The sequence below is a fragment of the Pantherophis guttatus genome, chromosome 4 (assembly GCF_059756535.1).
Source record: "Pantherophis guttatus breed Tessera chromosome 4, ASM5975653v1, whole genome shotgun sequence".
NCBI classification, from domain to species: Eukaryota; Metazoa; Chordata; class Lepidosauria; order Squamata; family Colubridae; genus Pantherophis; species Pantherophis guttatus.
Window position 1 is genome coordinate 76,702,682 of NC_142066.1, and position 21,220 is coordinate 76,723,901.

Genomic DNA, 21,220 nt, shown 5'->3' on the forward strand with positions numbered 1-21,220 from the left:
TGACGATACTCAGCTCTTTATATCCACCCCGAACCAACCCAGTGATGCCCTTGATGTAATGACCCGATGCCTGGAAGCGGTACGGGTCTGGATGGGAAGGAAGAGGCTTCAGCTCGGCTCAACCCTGCCAAGACCGAGGGCATCTCGGTCCGAAGGAGAGGTTCCATTGTTGGCTATAAGGGGTGAAGTTTTACCCTCTGTAGACAGGCCATGCAACTTGGGTGTTCTCCTGGACTCACAGTTGAGTTTAGAAGACCATATAATGACCGTGACCGGGGGGCATACGCCCAGATCCGTCTGGTGTGCCAGTTGCGCCCCTACTTGGACCGAGATGCCCTACGCACAGTTACTCATGCGCTAGTCACTTCCCGTATTGACTACTATAATGCTCTCTACATGGGGCTGCCCTTGAGGACCACTCAGAGGCTTCAGCTGGTACAAAATGCAGCCGCGCGGGTTGTGATGAGAGAATCCTGATACTCCCATGTAACACCTCTCTTGCGCGACTTGCATTGGTTGCCTATTGCCCTCCGGATGAGATTCAAGGTGCTGGTGATGACCTATAAAGCCCTACATGGCTTAGGTCCAGGATATTTGGCAGACCACCTGCAGTCAGCAACAACTTCCCATCACCCGGTTCACGCCCATAGGGAGGGCCTGCTCAGGGTGCTGTTGGCTAGACAGTGTCGGCTGGCAGCCCCCAGGGGTAGAGTCTTCTCTGTGGGCACGCCCACCCTCTGGAATCAACTCCCCTTATGGCTCTGGCTGGCCCCTGACCTTCGCACTTTCTGCCGCAAATTAAAAACTTGCGTATTCAAGTCCCCTGGCCTGGACTGATGGGGTTTTATATGGGTTTTTAACTTTTATCTGATTTAATTAGGTATTTTAACTTTGTACTGTCGTTATTGTGGATTTTATTGTTGTGAGTCGCCCTGAGTCCGTTGGAGATAGGGCGGCATATAAGTTAAATAAAATAAAATAAATAAATAAAATAAAATGGCTTCCACTGTTGTTATTGGATATGTTGTACAGTGCAACCTAGTTATGTAGCAAAAATGGAGGGAAAGGGAATAATTGGTGCTGTGAGAGATAGAAATTATCATTTTCTCAACTCCTTTCTCAATATTGCAACCCTAAAGAATCGTTTCCTACTGTTAAATTCCTACTGTTAAATTATAAAATTGCATCAGTACTGTTAAAGGAACTGTTTTAAGGCCTACTTGCCTTAACAGCTGATAAAAAATGAGTATGAGTTAGCAATATGAGCTAAATAGTGTCATTTGATAGTGAGATGGGTGTCATATAAATTTAATTAATAAATAATTTCTAATTATTAGAAGCCATGGTGGCGCAGTGTTTAGAATGCAGTACTGCAGGCTACTTCTGCTGACTGCCAGTTGACTGCAATTTGGCAGTTCAAATCTCACTAGGCTCAAGTTTGATTCAGCCTTCCATCCTTCCAAGGTGGGTAAAATGAGGACCCAGATTGTTGGAGGCAATATGCTGACTCTGTAAAGAGCTTAGAGATGGCTGTAAAGCATTGTGAAGCAGTATATAAGTGTTGGATACCAACAGTGAAGAAATAGGCTTCACCCAGGTCTGCTGAACAAGCGGGAAAAATACTAAACCTGATTGGATAAGATGCCTGACAGCTCCCTATATAAGGGCAAACTGTCAAACAGGGTTTGCTGGATGATACAGAGCTACAATAAAGAACAGTAGTCTGAGCCTACCCTTCGTCTCTTCATTCACCATATCTAACACTGGCGACGAGGATGGGATAGAAGTTGACGGAGGAACAACAACAAAAAAACAGCTGTCAACTTCATGCAGCCAGGCAGGAACAGAATTGGAGTGGTGGCCATTTTGCGCGCCAAATTCAAAACACAGGAAATCAGCAACGATGTCAGCGTTCGCCCCACCAATGCCATTCGATCCAACCTGGCAGCACAGGGGCTCCTATATGACCCAGTTCAAATGCTTCATGGAGGCAAACGACCTCCTCGGGCTGTCCAATAACCGAAAAAGAGCTCTATTTCTCAGCCATTGTGGTCACAACATGTTCGACACGGCCGAGTCCCTATTGGAGCCAACCCCGGTACAGTCAGTACTCTGGCAAGTGCTGCAGAATACACTAAAAACGCACTATGCCCCAGTACCTTCAAAGGTGGTGCAGCGCCATGATTTCTGCCAGTGGAATTAGAGGGACAGGGAATCAATCTACCAGTACATGGCGCTACAAAAGGTGGCCACACACTGTGAGTTCAGGAATCTAGTTGACATTCTCCTAGATCAACTCATCTATGGCGTACGAGATATTCAGCTGCAACGCTGGTTGCTGGCAAAGACAAACCTCACCCTACACATTGCCCTAGATGAAGCAAGAGCGACAGAGGCGCCTAATAAGCGACTGAGTCACTGCAAAGACAAGCCACCCCTCCAGCAGCTCAGAAAACAGCCACTATCCATAAGGAAGCTGTCCTAGAGGAAGGGGATGAGGACAGTGACAAGAAGGTCTTCCGTACGGAGCGAAAGAAACCCCGAGACCGAAGACAAACAACCAGGGTGTACTAGCTATGGGGGGCAACACCAAAGAGTTGTTTGTCAGTTTAGAGATGCCATCTGTAGACGCTGCAAGCGAAAAGGGCATCTAGCACGGGTCTGCAGGGCTAGCCAACCCATGTTTCAATGGTCTAAACAGCCTAGTAATCAGATGGGAACCCTGAAAGCACCCAGACGAGACCCAGAGAGACCTAAGCGCAGAAGTTACCATCCTGGGGCACCAGAAACATATCAAATGCGGGTTGGCCAGGCCAGCACCCCCTACAACAAGAAATTACAGATAACAATCTGCCTTGAAGTGTCGCCATGCGAGATGGCGATCAACACGGAGTCATCGGTGACCATCATCTCCTGGGCAGCACTCAAGAAGGCCATTCCACATTTCCTGAGACGACAGCTAAGACACCAACAGCCGCAGTTAAGAGGCTGCTCTTGGCTGACAGCCTTTTGATCCAGTACAACGAGGTCATGCCGTTGGTGCTCATCTGTGACACTTCCCCTTTCAGGATGGGGGCTGTCCTCAGCCACCACCTCCTTAATGGCATGGAAGCCCCAGTCGCCTATTACTCCAGGACTCTGTCTAGCATGGAATGGAACTACAGCCAGCTGGACAGGGAAGCGCTGGTGGCGGTGGCCAGGGTGAAACACTTCCATGAGTACTTGTACAGGCAGGGGTTTGAACTTATCACCAAGCATAAGTTGTTATTGGGACTTCTGGCTGGGGACCACCCCATTCTGGCAGCCCTTTTGCCTCATTTTAACAGATGGGCGATTTTCCTCACAGCCTACTCCTACAAGTTGTCCCACCAGCCGGAAAAGACTCTGGGGCATGCTGACATCCTCAGCCGGTGCCCGTTACCAGACTTGCTAGAAGACCCGACCCCTGGCATCCCGGTTCTCCTGATTGACTGCCTGGTCTCAGGCCCAGTTACTTCTGCCAAGGTTGCCAGGCATTTAACTAAGGACAATGTTTTCCACATTGTTTTGAACTGGGTGTGGAGGAGCTGGCCTAAGGCATCAGTAGGTGTGGAATTCAAACCGTTTATTGCAAAACAGCACAAATTATCTGCGCAAGGGGATTGCTTGTTATGGGGGAACCAAGTTGTGGTTCTACCTAAACTAAGAATGAATGTGTTAAATGCATTGCATGTGGGACACCCGGGGATTGATAGGATGAAGGCTCTGGCCAGGAGCTATGTATCGTGGCCCAATATGGACAAAGACATAGCTGAATGGGTTGCCAGCTGCTCTCCCTGCCAGGAATCCCGACCAGCTCTCCCAGTAGCCCCTGTACATGAGTGGGAAAAGCTCCAAGCACCCTGATCCAGAATACACTTAGATTTTGCATGGCCACACTATTCAAGGGATTCTTAGCTGAACAGGGAGTCCACCATGCCTTAACTACACCATTCCAGCCAGCCAGTAATGGACAGGCAGAGAGAATGGTGAGGTCAGCCAAGGAAGCCCTCTAAGAATGGGGCCAGGAGATGAGCAGGCCAGGATAGATAAATTCCTCCTGGTACAGCATATCACACCTAGTGCTACAACAGGCTGCAGTCCCACAGAATTACTAATGGCCTGCCGGCTAAGATCCATCTTAGACCGACTACACCCCAACTATTCAACAGAGCAATTCTCCAACACAGCAAACCGAACCAGGTCTTTCAACAAAGGAGACCTGGTGTACGCACATAACTATGCTGAAAGAGTTCTGTGGGAACCCGGTAAAATAATTAGTGTAACAGGCTCCCAATCATACCGGGTAGAGCTAGGTGATGGCTGAATATGGCGGAAACACATAGATCAGCTCAGAAGCCGCCTCAAACCAGCCTCATCAAAAGAGCTGGAGTACTCAAACAGTCCAGAAATAATAAAACCTGATTCACAAAACACTCCTTCCACAGCTAACTCAACCCTGAAGGAACCGGAGGACTCACCTGAGGAACCAAGCATCCAGCGACGATCCAACTCCAAACCGGTTCCAAGAGAGGCTGACGTGCCCCATAGAAGTTTCCAAGAAGTTCCATTAGTAGAACAGGGAGAAACAATAGCCCCTACTGAACGAACCGCCAACGCAACTCCAACTGAGCTGCGCAGGTCCAATAGAGCCCAAAAAAGCCCCGCCTACTTACGGAACTACGTATGTTAATACAAGGGAATAAACCATTCTAAGAGGGGAGGAATGTTAGATACTAACAGTGAAGCAATAGGCTTCACCCAGGTCCACTGAACAAGTGGGAAAAATACTTGAACCTGATTGGATAAGACGCCTGACAGCTCCCTATATAAGGACAAGCTGTCAAACAGGGTTTGCTGGATATTACAGAGCTACAATAAAGAACAGTAGTCTGAGCCTAGCCTTCATCTCTTCATTCACCCTATCTAACAATAAGTCTAAGTGCTATTGCTATTACTAATTAAGGAAATGGCATTTCTAGTTTATTCTGTGTTGGTTAGAATAATCAAGTGTGTACTGGGTTATTGAGTATAATATTTTCAATCAATCAATCTTTATTACAGTCATAGACCAACAAATAAAGCATTAAAACAATACTAAAAAAATAAAAATGAAAAAATGAAAAAATAATATATTACGAGTGGCAGAATATGTTTAAATAGAGATTAGAAAGCCATCTGTTTAAAACATCTGCCAAAGACTTTCTAGTCTTCATTTAAACATATTCAGTGAAAGGATGTAACTGAAAATTGACTGGGAATTAAATATGCAAATTGTAGAAGAGAAGTTTTCTCTGAAATGCTATAACAACAGAAAGTCCTTTCCTACAGATCTGCCTGGCATTCAGTTCAATTTAATTATGGCACTGAACAAAAAGCTCATGGATTTTAGGCTTATGGATTCTATCCCAATTCTATTAATCTAATTTATTTGGTGGTATATCATCATTTTGTAGTTTTTTAATATTAGTTTATTGTTTATATCCTACCCTGAGATCTATGGATGGAAAACTGACTAAAGTTGCTTGAGTGAATCAGAGGCTTGCAGGGTGCACATGATTAAGACAAGCAAATACTATCTAGAAAAAAGCTTCTATTTAAGAATAATCAGCACAACTACAGAAAAATTCTATTGTGTTATTCATTTTAACAACGTTACTGTTTTATATTTATGAGTGCTGGCAATTGAAAGATAAGAAAAAGAACAATTAAACATCACTTAAAAGGGTTTCCTGAGCCATGTAATTCTTCCTGTACATTCTCAATTTAGCCAAATTACCATATTTTTCGGACTATAAGACGCTCTGGAGTATAAGACGCACCTTAGTTTTTGGGGAAGAAAATAAGAAAAAAAAATCTGCCTCTGTTTACCAGCATCCATCAGTATTCATCTGGCTAGCGTCCTGTCAGTGTGTGAGAGAGTTGAGGATTGTTTGGAAACTGAAATAGTATTTGCTGTGTGACCAACAAGAAAGGAGACAGCAAGGAGCCTGGGCATGGCTTAGGTCAACTGTTCTAAAGCTGCATGCTGTGCTGATCTCTGAAACTAAAACTGAAACTCCTCTCCTCTGCTTGTGTTTTGCTTGTGTTGGAAAACCTGATTTTGGTATTGTATATTTACTTTCTATTATATATAAAGAGAAGTTATTGAATCCTGTTGAATCAGTTACTTGTGATTGCTGCTATAAACTCTGACATTTCTTGCAGCAAATAACGAACAGCCAGATCAGCTTCAGCACATTATTGCAGCCTGATTCAGCATGAGCAGCTGATTGGTGGGTGGATCGACCTCCCAGAATACCCCCAATCAGCTGTTCCAGGCTGCAGGGATTGCCCAGACCATCGCCACCTCGCATCGGTGCCTTGCGTTTTTGGCTACATTCGGTGTATAAGATGCACCCAAATTTTCACCCACTTTTAAGGGTGGGGGAGTGTGTCTTATACTCCAAAAAGTATAGTAGATTGCAGACTTGTTTACTGTTAGTGTTAGCACAATCAACATTTTACACCTCAAGGGACTATAGCTATATGCATTTGTCTATACTCTGTTATGTATTGAATACATATAGTTGTGTTAAGCCCTGCTAAAGTGAAACTAACCTTTAGACGACCCTAACTATTAACTTCAACTGTTTTGGAGGGAAACATTCATATTTGGGCGGGCTTTTCAAGTATTATGATTGGTTGAGGCCCTGTGGGCCCAGCGTATAAATTACAGGAATTTGCCTCTTGGTCCAGAGTTCCAGTTGAGTCAATATATGCTGTTGTATCTATGCTGTCTGTTCTTGCCTACCGTAACCCACAACATAATACTCTTCGCATACATACAGAGCCAGAAAGCATGGTATAGTTAGGATAAGATTTTAGTTTTGATTCTTTGTGTGCGTGTTGTAAGCACCATTCCTAAGAGAAAACAAGCCATATCTCCTGCTTATACAGGTAATGAGGTCCCTTTGTTTGCCCATCTTATGCATCTGATATTTCATTTATGTTCTTCTCTCACACACACAACATGAGCACCATGCACCTTTCTCTTCCCCCTCCCCCAATATTTCTAGCACAACACTGGATTTATTTCCTTGGTGAAAATGGTTGCTAGGAATTTAGCAAATATGAGTGCACTTGTCTCTAAATCATGACAGAAGCATATGACTGAGAGTAGTTTGAAATGGACAGAGGGAAGATCATCTCCAGACAAATGCACCATGCATTTAAACTGTTTGTTTACCAAAGTAACACAGAATTATATCACTTTTCTTTCAGAGAGAATAAAACATAACAGCTTTGAAGAAATAGTCACTTAAATATGAAGCTTGTCACCACTTGTATCTTTGCCATAATGAAAAACATGGAAAATTCCTTTAAGCCAACAGTGTGCAAAGCAGATTCCTCTCTAGTCTGGGTCACAGTGTGTATTTGTGTCTCTGTGTGTTTCTTGAAAGGAAATATTAAAACAAAACTTTCACAAACCTTTTTGCTGCTGACAATGCAGTCCATAAAAATCTCAGTAATTTGGCAGTAGTTTGCACATTTTCAACTACAAAAAAAGATCATTCAAAACTAATTGGTAACCATATGTAAGATGATAATATTGTAAACGTAGGGTCCAGGTTGCCAATACAGGTAGTCCTCGACTTACGACTGTCCGAATTGAACCCAAAATTCCTGTTGTTAAGTGAGACATTTGTTAAGTGAGTTTTGCCCCATTTTACAACTTCTTTTGCCACAGTTGTTAAGTGAATCACAGCAGTTGATAAATTAGAAATGTGGTTGTTAAGTGAATCTGGCTTCCCCATTGACTTTGCTTGTCAAAAGGTTGCAAAAGGTGATCACATGATCTTAGGATACAGCAATGGTCATAAATATGAACCAATTGCTAAGCATCTGAATTTTGATCACATGATCATGGTGATGCTGCAAAAGTTGTAACTGTGAAAAATGGCCATAAGTCACTTTTTACAGTGCCGTTGTAATTTTGAATGGTCACTTAATGAACTGTTGTACATTAAGGATTATCTGTAACTATACTTCCACCAAATTCTTCTTCAGAATCTCATAATTTATTTAATATTGCTGAATTTTAAACATCAATTGTGCATTTATATAGTGATATATTAGTTATCCAATTATTTTATCATGTAATCAAAGATTAGTTTTGTTTAGCAGTATCAGCTGCCATGAAACAATGTACAATGGAATTCCTATAAAGGAATGATTAAGCTAGAAATTGCATTTCAGCATCCAAGTTTATTTACTGTTGTACAAATAAATAGAGAGATAGAGGAGAGACTATTATAATCTTCAACACAGGCTCTTAGAGAATTTCAGAAGCATTATAATTGATACCCAGATGGCTTTTCTTTTTTGTTTGTATGACATTTTCACTGTTTTTTTAACAATCTCAAAGTTTTAACCAGAAAAGCAATCAATTTTATCTAGCTTAAGTAAAAAGAATTACTTACTTAAAAAGTACTCAAAATCTACAAATGGATACTACCGTTTTTAGTAAGACAACAAAGAATATTGATGATATGTATTTATTTTGCTAAGTTTGGAAACTACAGACTTTGTGAATTTTAAAAACTCTGAACCAGTTCTTTTGATTATATGCAATTTTTAAAAATTGTGTATAATTTTTTATACACAATTTTTCATACATTTTTTTATAAAGGGAGAAATTCTTTCTCCCTTTAAATGTAAAAATTATCCTTGGAACCTAATGTTTATCATTTATAATTGAGAAATCTAAGAAAGAACAATATTTTGAACAATAATTCAACTACCATTAATTTAAAAATATATATAAAGGAAATATGTTAAAAAATAAAATTGGAGTAAAACTAAATGAAATCAGCTTTAGCTGGAGAAACGATTTTGCCTTGTTTGTAAAAACAACAAACAATTGATTGCAGTTTTGGTATTAAATAGCAAAGAAGAATAAAACCTTTAATTATCTATTAACATGTTGATGTTAGTATTTCAATTTCAAGACAGAAAACATATCCAGACACTGGGTAGATATGAACAAAATGAGCAGAAAACTGACAGAAACAAATGAAAGATCAACTGGAAATGGAGCTGCTGCCACTTTCTATTATCTGCCAATCACCCTAAATGTACATGAAATACTCTCTGAATAATTCTTAATTCCTGAAATCTAAATTCTGAAACAAATCTGAAATTTCCTTTTATTAAAAAAGAAAAAGAAATTAGAAGAGTTGTGCAATGAGCATTGTTGAAAAATATAATAAAGTTGGTAGAATGAAAACTGATAAAGAAAATCAAGGTAGATTTAATTTTGGAGATTATATTCAAACTAATTATTGTTGCTTTTTTAACTAAACTAAAATATTGCAACAAATACTATACTTAATCTTATTCCATGTATCCTTGTAGCAATTAGATCTGTAATCATCATCTCATGGTAACATTATTGATAAATGAACAGACCAATCAATAATACATACACAGAAGCATGGAAAACTTATTCTCGAAATGGATATCTCCATGTAACAAAATTGGGAGAGAGGGAGGGAGGGAGGAAGGGAAGGAGGGAGGGAGGGAGGGCTCAGTTTTAGGAAAGCGAATAGAAATCTGCCAAAATCCTTCCACAATGCAAATTTCATGTAGGTTCTCATTTGCTTCTAACATTTTTCTGTCTGAATCTTAATCAAATCTGCAATACCAGAGAACTCACCTTTTCCCCTTGTGTTACAATCCCACATGAATTTGAAAAATCCAATACGTACTGAAGTCATGCTTATGTTTTGCCCTAAATTGCCAGGAGATGGAAACTTGCTTTTAAACTTTGTAGACTTTAATTTAAGGCCTCTCATTTTAATAGCAGTCAACAAAATATTTGCATTTTTGAAATGCCACACTAGAGCAATTTTAGAGGATACTGTTGTAAAAAAGAAATAACTAAGAATCTATTAATTTCATATTGTAGGATGGATTCCTTCCTTTTTTGTTCTCTTATCTTGGTTGTTTTATCTTCTTTTGGTTCCTCTGAGAACTGTTCTCTAACCCCTCAATAGATTGTTCTTTTATTCGTAATGCATTGTTCCATTCAATTTATAGTCAGATTCTCTAAAATATTTGAGAAGATTCCAGAGGGTTTTTTTTTCTAGAGGGAAGTAACAACTCAGCATCTTGAATAAATTGACATTAATTATGCTTTCCTATGGTTAAACATAGAACAATAAGAATGTTCAGGAGAAATATTTCATGAACAGCCTATAAAATTACAGCTGTATTTTAGACTAGGGCAGTTCAAAGCACTATTTTTGCCACAGATTCTGGAATATGTAGTGGAACATGGGAATAATGAAAAGATGCAATTAGGGCTGCAAAAAATGGAATGTTCAACCAGGTTCTTATGAGAAAGGAAACAGAACTTTCTTTTCTCTTGCCCAATCAAATTTGTGAATTGCAGCCTCCAATGGAAAAGGACTTGTGAGTGCAAGCCCTCTCTATGAAGAAAAGACTGAGTTTATTTATTCCTGTTTAGTATTTGTTTGCTCAAGTGTCATGTGCTAGGAAGTTTTCATCATCCAACAAAATTCATCCACTTGGCACCAAGTAGGTTTTCAAAACACTTTTAGATTATTTTAATTACTTACAGAAAGAAATTAAAATTTGGCCTTCCAAATTCTTTCTTCTAAAATGAAATAAACTGAACTTTGCCATGTTGCATTGAAACAAAGCTAATGTGACATAGGGATGATAAACATGATAAATACCAAGAGCATATTATGGCACTTTTGCTTCAGAGGGGAAAGCACCTGTCATGGCCTCTTTTTGTGTGTTTCTTTCCCTTTAACTATGGCCAAGATGAATTACATAACCCACTGCTAGTAGAAAATATTACCAACAGCCTTGTGAGGAAGAACAGCAGAATCTATAATACCAGCAACTTTCGGCAACATTACAGCCAGTTTTAGAAAGGTTCAGTTGTTAGGCAACTTCAAGAGCTGTTTAACTTAGAAAATTGTTTCTACCCCAACTAACCATTACAAAATTTATAACATTAGAAATTAGCGCTTGATTATTTCCTCTTAGTCCTTAAATATTTCCTCTTCCATCTTTAAGTTTGTTTCTTTTGTGTGCTTCTTAAGCATATAAAACCTGTCTGTTTTTATTATTATTATTATTATTATTATTATTATTATTTTATTATTATTTATTTGATTTGTATACCGCCCTACTCCCGAAGGACGCAGGGCGGTGAACAGCCAAACAATAAAATACATAAATACAAAATTTTTTAAAAACCAGATAAAATCGAATTAAATAGTTTTGGCCCTGACAAATTAAAACACCCCAATAATTTAAAACAGATTAAAATTTACATATTAAAAAAGAGGGAAAGGATTCCCTCCCGCCAGGTGGAATAAAAAGGTCTTCACAGCGCGGCGGAAGATGCGCAGGTCCGGGATCCTTCGTATCTCCAGGGTGAGCTCATTCCAGACAGTAGGTGCCCCCACAGAGAAGGTCCTCCCCCTAGGGGCCGCCAGTCAACATTGTTTGGCTGACGGCACCCGGAGGAGTCCCTCTCTATGAGAGCGTACTGGCCGGTGGGAGGCTGTTTGTGGTAGTAGGCAGTCCCGTAAATAATCAGGTCCTAAGCCATGGAGCGCTCTAAAGGTGGTGACCAAAACCTTGAAGCGCACCCGGAAGATCACCGGGAGCCAGTGCAGCTCGCGCAGGAGAGGTGTCACATGGGAGCGACATGTTGCTCCCATAACCACCCGCGCGGCCGCACTCTGCGCCAGTTGGAGCCTCCTGGTGCTCCTCAAGGGGAGCCCCATGTAGAGAGCATTACAATAGTCCAGGCGGGAAGTGACGAGGGCATGAGTGACTGTGTGTAGGGAGTCCCAATCCAGAAAGGGACACAACTGGCGAATCAGGCGAACCTGATGAAAAATCTTCCCGGTCACTGCCATCAAATGCTCTTCTAATGACAGCCGTGAATCCAGGAGGACGCCAAGTTGCGAGCCGTCTCCGTGGGGGCCAGCGATTCGCCCCCAATAGTCAGCGATGGCGTCAACTGACTATATCGGGACATCGGAAACCACAGCCACTCGGTCTTGGATGGGTTGAGTCTGAGCCTGTTCCTCCCCATCCAGATCCGCACGGCCTCCAGACACCGGGACATCACTTCAAGGGCATCGTTGGGATGGTCTGGGGTGGAGATGTACAGCTGGGTGTCATCAGCGTACTGTGGTACTTCGCCCCGAAACCACGGATGATCTCACCCAGCGGCTTTACATAAATGTTGAACAAAAGGGGCGAGAGGACCGATCCCTGTGGCTCCCCACATATAAGGGGCCTTGGGGTCGACCTCTGCCCCCCTGCCAACACAGACTGCAACTGGTCGGAGAGAAAGGAGGAGAATCACCGCAGTACAGTGTCCCCCACCCCTAACTCTTCCAACCGTGCAGCATGATACCATGGTCGATGGTATCAAAAGCCACTAAGAGGTCTAACAGGACCAGGACGGAGGAGCACCCCCTGTCCCGAGCCCTCCAGAGATCATCTACCAACACGACCAATGCCGTTTCCGTGCTGTACCCGGGCCTGAAGCCCGACTGGAACAGATCCAGATACGTCGTTTCATCCAGGTGCTGGGGGAGCTGTTGTGCAACCACACTCTTGACAACCTTCGTCACAAAACGAAGGTTGGAGACCGGACGATAATTAACCAACATTGCCGGGTCCAGGGAAGGCTTCTTGAGGAGAGGCCTCACCACCGCCTCTTTCAAGGCGGCGGGGAAGTCACCCTCACCCAACAAAGCATTTATAATCCCCTGGAGCCAGCCTCGCGTCACCTCCCGGGAAGCCAGCACTAACCAGGAGGGACATGGGTCCAATAAACAAGTGGTCACGTTCAGTCTGCCCAGAATCCTGTCCACGTCCTCAGGGGTTACAGGATCAAACTCATCCCAGATAACATTCTCAAGATCTGCCCCAGTCTCTCCCCCTGAGACTACCCAGTCGGAGTCCAGATCTTCCCGGATCTGAGTGATTTTGTCATGCAGATATTGAACAAAATCCTCGGCTCTACCCTCCAAGGGGTCCTCCTGCGCTTCCTGGTGGAGCAGGGAGCGGGTCACCCTAAACAGGGCAGCCGGGCGGTTATCTGATGACGCAATAAGAGCAGCAAAATAGATTGATTGTTTGATAGATTGATTGTTTGATAGAATAATAATAATAATAAACTATAATAAAACAGTACTTGCAACAGAATATATTAATAATATGCATAACAATTATGGATAGCAATTGTTAGATAACAATACAAAAAACACTATGCAATGGTTAATAAATGGTTAATAAATGGTTAATAAATAAGGACTGTCTATCAGAGGAACCTTTTGTCTGTAAATTATAATGTAACCTTTTATCATTCTATCAGAAAGTTTTCAATTCTGGAACATACATCAGAACGTACTGAATACTTGAAATCAAAGGAAATTGTACAAATGCATCCCTATCTCATCCATTTTTACTATGTATATTGTACCCACAACCTTTGAAAAAATATGCACTCCCTCTTTGAATTATTTTATATGCTTGCTTGCCGCCCAGAGTCCCTTGGGAGTTGGGCGGCATAGAAATGCGATAAATTAAATTAAATTAAATTAAATTAAATTAAATTAAATTGCTTTTTAAAATGTCTTTATTCAAGATACTAAAAATTCATCAACACAATATATTGCACAAAACATTAAAAATGAATTTCAAGGACAATGTCTGCAATATGTCACTGCTTTCATTAGAATGACAAAAGCAGCATCATGTTACTCTGCCATAAGCACTGCCCTTTTGGAGCATGTGATATTATAATGCAAATAGAAAATTGATTATTGCAGCTTTCGGGGTTCACAGATTCCAGCAATCTTCCCCTTCTTTATGTTGTCAGTAGTTCTAACTTCTGTGCGTAGCTCTTCAGGCAAGATCTTACCAATAAAGCAAGAAATAAACACTAAAAGCAGATTTACATTACATTTCAGAATCAACATATGCTGATAGTTAAGACAGAGCTATGATAATTAAGACCTATATCGGAATGAACCAATATCTGCTTTATTTGCTTCCTGGGATACCACAGAATTAAGATACCAGATCCAAGAGATCCTTCTCATTCACCATATAATATGTTTTTTTCAGGATTAGAATAAAGACAGCAAGTATGTAGAGACAAAGAGATGCTCACTCAAATCTCAGGATTTAAATTATTACAAAATCATGAGCACGTGGTTTTAGTAGGCAATGCAGCTTAAAATTACAAGAACTAATGCAGCTACAATCTAAGAATACCTGAATGGAAGATCCTTCAATGAAACTACAATAAGATCCAAGGTTCCCATACCTTTTTGATACTGAAAAAAATAATTAGTATTTCTTTCTCTTTCTAAATTATATCTGTATTTTTTAATCTATCATTTGTAAAACCAAATGTGTACTTAATCTAATATGTAAATCTGGTTAAGTATTTTTTTTTTTTAAAATAAATTCATTATAAATTGTTTTCCTAAAGTTTTCAGCTGGATTTTTCCTTGGGGGTAAACACCATGGTTTTGAACCTACAATGGCTGGATTCTCACAATATGCTAAATGAAATCCAAACAAAAGACATTTATTGATATGGTGTACTTCTTTTAGCCCTTTTAAGAAGCAAATTTAAGTTTGCTATATTATAAAAACTGCTAGAATAAGTAATTATTGGAAATTCTCAGTATTTGCAGAGTACTCTGGCAAAAACACACTTACTTATAAATCTCTCTCCCATGAATATGACAATGTGCACCCTCCCAAAAAATGTTATTATGTCATTTGGAATTCCTGTATTGATCTACCCTTCCTTTCTTCGTTCCGTCCTCCTTCCCTCCTTCTTAATGTATTAAAAGGAAATTAAAACCAGGTAAAAATGAAAGATAGTTATAAAGCTGGCAAAAAAGATATATATTTTATCATCCATCTACTCATTGGGAAAATACTGTTCTGGAAAAGCAACCTGCTGTCCATGAGATTTTGTTACCTGAAATGGAATAGGGGTGTAAGGCACTTTATAACACTGTCTTTTATTTATTTATTTATTTATTTATTTTTCATATTTGTATACCGCCCTACTCCCGAAGGACTCAGGGCGGTGAACAGCCATAATAAATACAAATACATATAGAAGTTAAAAACTATTAAGAAACAGATTAAGTAATTTAGGCTCAAAGATTAAAAAACATCCAAATTTATCTAAAGAGGTTTAAAACCCAATTTAAAAGCCAGTTTAAAAGCCAATTAAAAAGGGAGAGTTAGGCCAGACCAGCTTGTTGGAATAGAAATGTTTTCAGGGCACGGCGGAATATGCGTAAGTCTTGGATGTTTCGTAACTCCGGGGGAAGCCCGTTCCAGATGGTAGGTGCCCCCACAGAAAAGGCTCTCCCCCTGGGGGCCGTCAGTCGACATTGTTTGGCCGACAGCACCCTGAGGAGTCCCTCTCTATGGGAGCGAACTGGTCGGTGAGAGGCTATTGGTGGCAGGAGGCGGTCTCGTAAGTACCCTGGTCCTGAGCCATGGAGCGCTCTAAAGATAGTAACCAAAACCTTGAAGCGCACCCGGAAGACCACTGGGAGCCAGTGCAGCTCGCGCAGGAGGGGGGTTACATGAGAGCGCCACATTGCTCCCATTACCACCCGCGCGGCCGCATTCTGGACCAGTTGGAGCCTTTGGGTGCTTCTCAAGGGGAGCCCCATGTAGAGAGCATTACAATAATCCAGGCGTGAGGTGACAAGGGCGTGAGTGACCATGCGTAACGAGTCCCGATCCAGAAAGGGATGCAACTGGCGAATCAGGCGAACCTGATAAAAAGTCCTCCTGGCTACGGCCGTCATATGCTCTTCAAAAGACAGCCGTGAGTCCACGAGGATGCCCAAGTTGCGAACCCCATCTATGGGGGCCAACGACTCGCCCCCAATAGTCAGAGATGGTGCCAACTGACTATATCGGGACGACGGAAACCACAGCCACTCGGTCTTGGATGGGTTGAGTCTGAGTTTGTTCCTCCCCATCCAGATCCGTATGGCCTCCAGGCACCGGGACATCACCTCGAGGGCATCATTGGGGTGGTCTGGGGTGGAGATGTACAGCTGGGTGTCATCAGCGTACTGATGGTACTTCACCTCAAAACCACGGATGATCTCACCCAGCGGCTTCACATAAATGTTGAATAGAAGGGGCGAGAGGACCGATCCTTGTGGCACCCCACATATAAGGGGCCTCGGGGTCGACCTCTGCCCCCCTGTCAACACAGACTGCGACCGGTCAGAGAGAAAGGAGGAGAACCACTGTAGAACAGTGCCCCCCACCCCCAACCCTTCCAACCGGTGCAGCATGATATCATGATCGATGGTATCAAAAGCCGCTGAGAGGTCTAATAGGACAAGGACTGAGGAGCAACCCCTGTCTCGAGTCCTCCAGAGATCATCAACCAATGCGACCAATGCTGTCTTTGTGCTGTACCCGGGCCTGAATCCCGACTGGAACGGATCTAGATAATTCGATTCATCCAGGTACTGAGGCAGTTGTCGTGCAACCACACTCTCAACAACCTTTGCAACAAAGCGAAGGTTGGAGACAGGACGATAATTTGCTAATACAGCTGGATCCAGGGAGGGCTTCTTGAGGAGGGGCCTCACCACCGCCTCTTTCAAGACGGTGGGAAAGACATCCTCACTCAAAGAAGCATTTATAATCTCCTGGAGCCAGCCTCGTGTCACCTCCCGGGAGGCCAGTACCAACCAGGATGGACACGGGTCCAATAAACATGTGGTCGCATTTAGTCTGTTCAGTATCCTGTCCACGCTTTCGGGAGTCACAGGATCAAACTCTTCCCAAATAATATTCTCAGGACCTGCCCCTGTCATCTCCTCTGGATCAATCCAGTCAGAGTCTAGCTGTTCACGAATCTGAGCAATTTTGTCATACCAGATATTGTACAAAATCCTCAGCTCTACCCTCCAAGGGGTCTTCCCGCGTCTCTTGATGGAGCAGAGAGCGGGTCACCCTAAACAGGGCGGCTGGGCGATTATCTGATGACGCAATAAGAGTAGAAAAGTAGTTACTCTTCTCTACTCTTATCGCCACTAGGTAATTCTTAATATGAGATCTTACCAGTGTTCGGTCGGATTCAGAACGACTAGCCCTCCAACTGCTCTCTAGGCGTCTTTTCCGGCGCTTCATCTCCTTCAGCTCCTTAGTATACCAAGGAGCCAGGTGAGACCGGCGCCGGGTCAGAGGCCGTAAAGGCACGACTCGGTCTAAAGCATCAGCCGCTGCCCTATCCCAGGCGGCCACTAAGTCCTCAGCCGAGTCGTGTGCTAGAACCTCAGGAAATGGCCCAAGCTCCATCTGGAATCTCTCAGGATCCATCAGGCGCCTGGGGCGGAACCACCTAGTCGGTTCTGCCTCCCGGCGGGGTGTGGCGGTTCGAAGGTCCAGGCGAAGGAGGGAGTGATCTGACCATGACAAGGGTTCAATCACTATATCCCCTATCTCGAGATCACTCAACCACTGTCCAGAGACAAAAAGAAGGTCCAGTGTTTGTCCCCCCATGTGAGTAGAGCCATAAATTAACTGGGTCAGGTCCATAGCCGTCATGGAAGCCATGAACTCCCGAGCCACCTCAGATGTCTCTCCAACTGATGACAGGTTAAAATCCCCCATGACCATAAACCTGGGGGTGTCAACAGCCACCGCGGCTATAACATCAAGCAGCTCAGGCAGGGCTGCTGCCGCATGGCAGGGAGCCAGGTACGTGACTAGCAAGCCCAACTGCACCCTATGACCCCACTTCACAAGAAGGGACTCACATCCAGCCGTCTGAGGAACAGTGGCCTCCCTTGGTCCAAGACCCTCGTTAATAACAACCGCCACTCCTCCGCCCCTCCCCTGAGACCTTGGCTGATGGAAAGCATGGAAACCTGGTGGGCACATATCAACAAGGGGGGCTCCTCCTTCCTGGCCCAACCAGGTCTCCGTAATACCCGCCAGGTCCGCACCCCCCTCCTGAATAAGATCACAAATGAGGGGGGCTTTATTTACCACGGACCTGGCGTTGCACAGCATCAGCCGAAGGCCTGGGGTCCGAGGTTCCGTACAACCTGGGGAACGAGAAGAGCTTTGAGGGTCGGAGCGCGCCACCGCTTGTTAAACAGCGAGGACGCACTCCCGTTGGATGATGTGGCCCCCTGCTCCCGCCATATATGCCCCTCCCACCTACAGTATCGATGTTATGGGCATCTGTATCGTAAGATCTAATCATCTCCTTGACCCCAGAGTTCACACCTCCCATGCCATGCCCTATGGCTGGCCCAGATACCCTCCCCCGTGGGTCTTCCCCCGAACCCACGTAATCTACCCCCCTCCCAGAATCCCTTAAAATCTTATTAAGAAATTTCCCTAAAAAACCCCATAACCCTCTTTTTGCTGTATGCCATCTCTCCGGACTCCAAAGTCCGTCATCGAGATAGGCCCTCGATAAAGAAGAGGGCCAGACCTGCGAGAGGGGGGCATCTCGCAGTTTGAGGAGTTCTCCCAATGAGTACATTTTGTAGCTAGATAGTCTATAGCTGGTAGGCATGTCCTAGTTATCCAGGGTCCTGTGGAGAGAGTATCAATTAGAGGTACAAGTCATTTTAGTCCTGCTGAACTCTCATATCAGCGGTAGAAAGAGCCATTTTGAACTCAGATGTGAACATCGATCACCCTCTCACGGCAACCAGATTATTATTATTATTATTATTATTATTATTATTATTATTATTATTATTATTATTATTATTATTATTATTATTATTATTATTGCCTGGCAAACTCCAAAGCCAGAGAAGAAATCAGGCTAGATACTTATGTGTTCACAAATACTAAGTATGCTAAAATATACAGCTGGAATATAATAAAAATAATTTATATATCTGCACAGATTGGCAAAAAATTTACAACAAAATAGAGCATATGCTGTTCACACAGTTCCAAAGTGTTCAATGAAGTTCAATGAATTTTAGCTACAATGAGCTCCCCATTTTGTGAGAAGGTTTTACCCACAATTGCCATTATAAGAACTAAATGTTATTTCAAACAGCTGCTATGCTTTTTCCAAATTTCCTGTATTGTGAAATGACGGCAGTACCTGGTTTGGTGAAATACACCCAACATTGTCTCCTAGTTAACTTGTAAAGAAATAAACCATCCCCATATGCTTTAGTGAGTGTTTGTTTTTCTATCAGCTGCCTATAATGAGAGGTAAGCAATCTTTGCACAATGAAAGTAAGAGTGTCTGTATTTAGCTGCAGTGCAACAGCATAACTGGTTCTATTGTAAGATGAAGAGGATCGAGGGCAAACTCTCAAGGGAAAACAATTTGCCCCTTTTTTAAAAAAAATGCCTAAGTGACACATGGCACACAGCAACATATTTTCTTCAATATAAGTTGCTTGTTAATGGTATGCTTTTGATTCATACTTAAGAAGATTTCAATTTATTTGATCACACAGTTAATTTTTCCTTTTTATATCTTGAAGAGAGTTTATGAATCAAAGGAATGAGTGATTATTATACAATGAAACAAGTATTTTAAGCTTGCCCAGCATGGCAGCTGGGTGCTATGACTCTTTAATTCATTTTAGGTATTTTATAAGTGACACCATTTTAGCCTAGATTAATTACTAGGTATCTGAAAGACTGCATGAAGAACAAGTAGTTGAAGGAGCCAATAGGCTTAAGTGTACCATCTGTTATGTATATCAAAGCAGAAGACACACTACAATTATCACAATAAAGAGAATATTTCCTAAACCGAGTCCAAATTTCAAGCTATGCCACAATGGGTTGTTGTTTTGTTTGTTTATTTGCTATTTAACTGTTGATCTAAAATTGCCACTTGAAAGTAGAACCAAACATATTTTGTCTCTTAGGTTGGGTTTTTTGTTGTTGCCGCTGCTGCTGTTACAATCAGTAGAGCAGACTCTTCAACTTAATGGTTCCAAGTATTTAATTTCAGTTCCAAAAGTCCTTGTCAACATTGCCAACCTTTATTTTTTTCCTCATAATTTAATAAACTGCATCTTCAGTCTAGTTGCATGCTAAATTGCTTAAGGAATTGTTAATTTTGACCTGACTGTATCTTTAAAGGAGCATTTGAATCAGAAAAATCTTCTCTAAATTCTTTGATGCAGTTTTCAGCAACTGTCTTCTTTTTGACAGCACAGCTCACCCTGGTACATCCCCAATTCTCAAGCATTATGGAAAACAGAACTCAGACTTCCCAGTTTCTGACATGGGAAAATATTAATTTATAAATGGACCTGTATGTGTTCTGTTATCAAAAACTACAAAAATGCAATAAATCATTATTAGGGACTGAATCTGCCAACTTTTTAAAAAACTGATTTTCAAACTATTCCTTTTTAGTTTTTATTATCAAGGTGTTTATTGAACTTTTAACAGTTATAAATTCAAATAAACTAAACTAAAACTAACAGAACAGAATGATGCAAATACAAAACACAAAAGAAACATGTATATTAAATTTTGTATAAAAGCATGCAGAGTTTTCAAATTATTTAATCTGATTTTAGTAATTGTTTGATCATTTTTGCAGTATTTGGAATTATTTTTTTCCAGATCACACTATAAGACACTCAGACAACCTTTTTTTCCAGTGACTCTATTTAATAGACTAACAGACATCTGCCCATATTCATGAGTACAGTCAATATGGGATTGGGAAAATAAAGTTTGCAAAGGCATTAAATGGGAAGACATGTATACAAAATGATATTGCTTGCAATTATTCACTATTATTCATTATTAATGAAAAGAACAGAAGCTAATAATAATAAATGGTTTGTAGAGAAATAAATTAATCCACCAAAGAGTATAAGTGAAAAATATTGTCTAGAATCAAAATAGAAGATCAAAATACATTGTGAGCGAAAGAAAGAGAGAGGATAGATGAGATTGAAAAGGGTAGGAAAGAATGCTAAAAAGGAATTATCTCTTCTAGGGCTATTTTCCCCATCAACTTCATCTACAAAAACCATCCTGCATTGCTGAATTGTTCCAAAAAATTCAATCTATAGCAATGGTGTCAAACTCATGTCATCACAGCGGCATCATGTGACATAGCAGGACTTTTTTTCCC

At 41.7% G+C, this 21,220-nt stretch overlaps 1 protein-coding gene across 28 annotated transcripts in view; it reads right to left on the reverse strand.

The window, feature by feature from the left end:
• The window catches only part of SUGCT (succinyl-CoA:glutarate-CoA transferase), a 529,555-nt gene that overhangs the window by 260,287 nt on the left and 248,048 nt on the right, over positions 1-21,220 (reverse strand). The window contains exon 13 of one of the 28 annotated variants that reach the window (XM_087892421.1): positions 13,685-13,979. The exons of the other annotated variants lie outside the window; for them this stretch is intronic. Within the exon in view, the coding sequence (XP_087748547.1) occupies positions 13,884-13,979 (96 nt within the window). The 3' untranslated portion in view covers positions 13,685-13,883. Of the gene's footprint in view, positions 1-13,684; positions 13,980-21,220 lie in introns of those variants that run through there. 28 annotated transcript variants of the gene reach the window in all.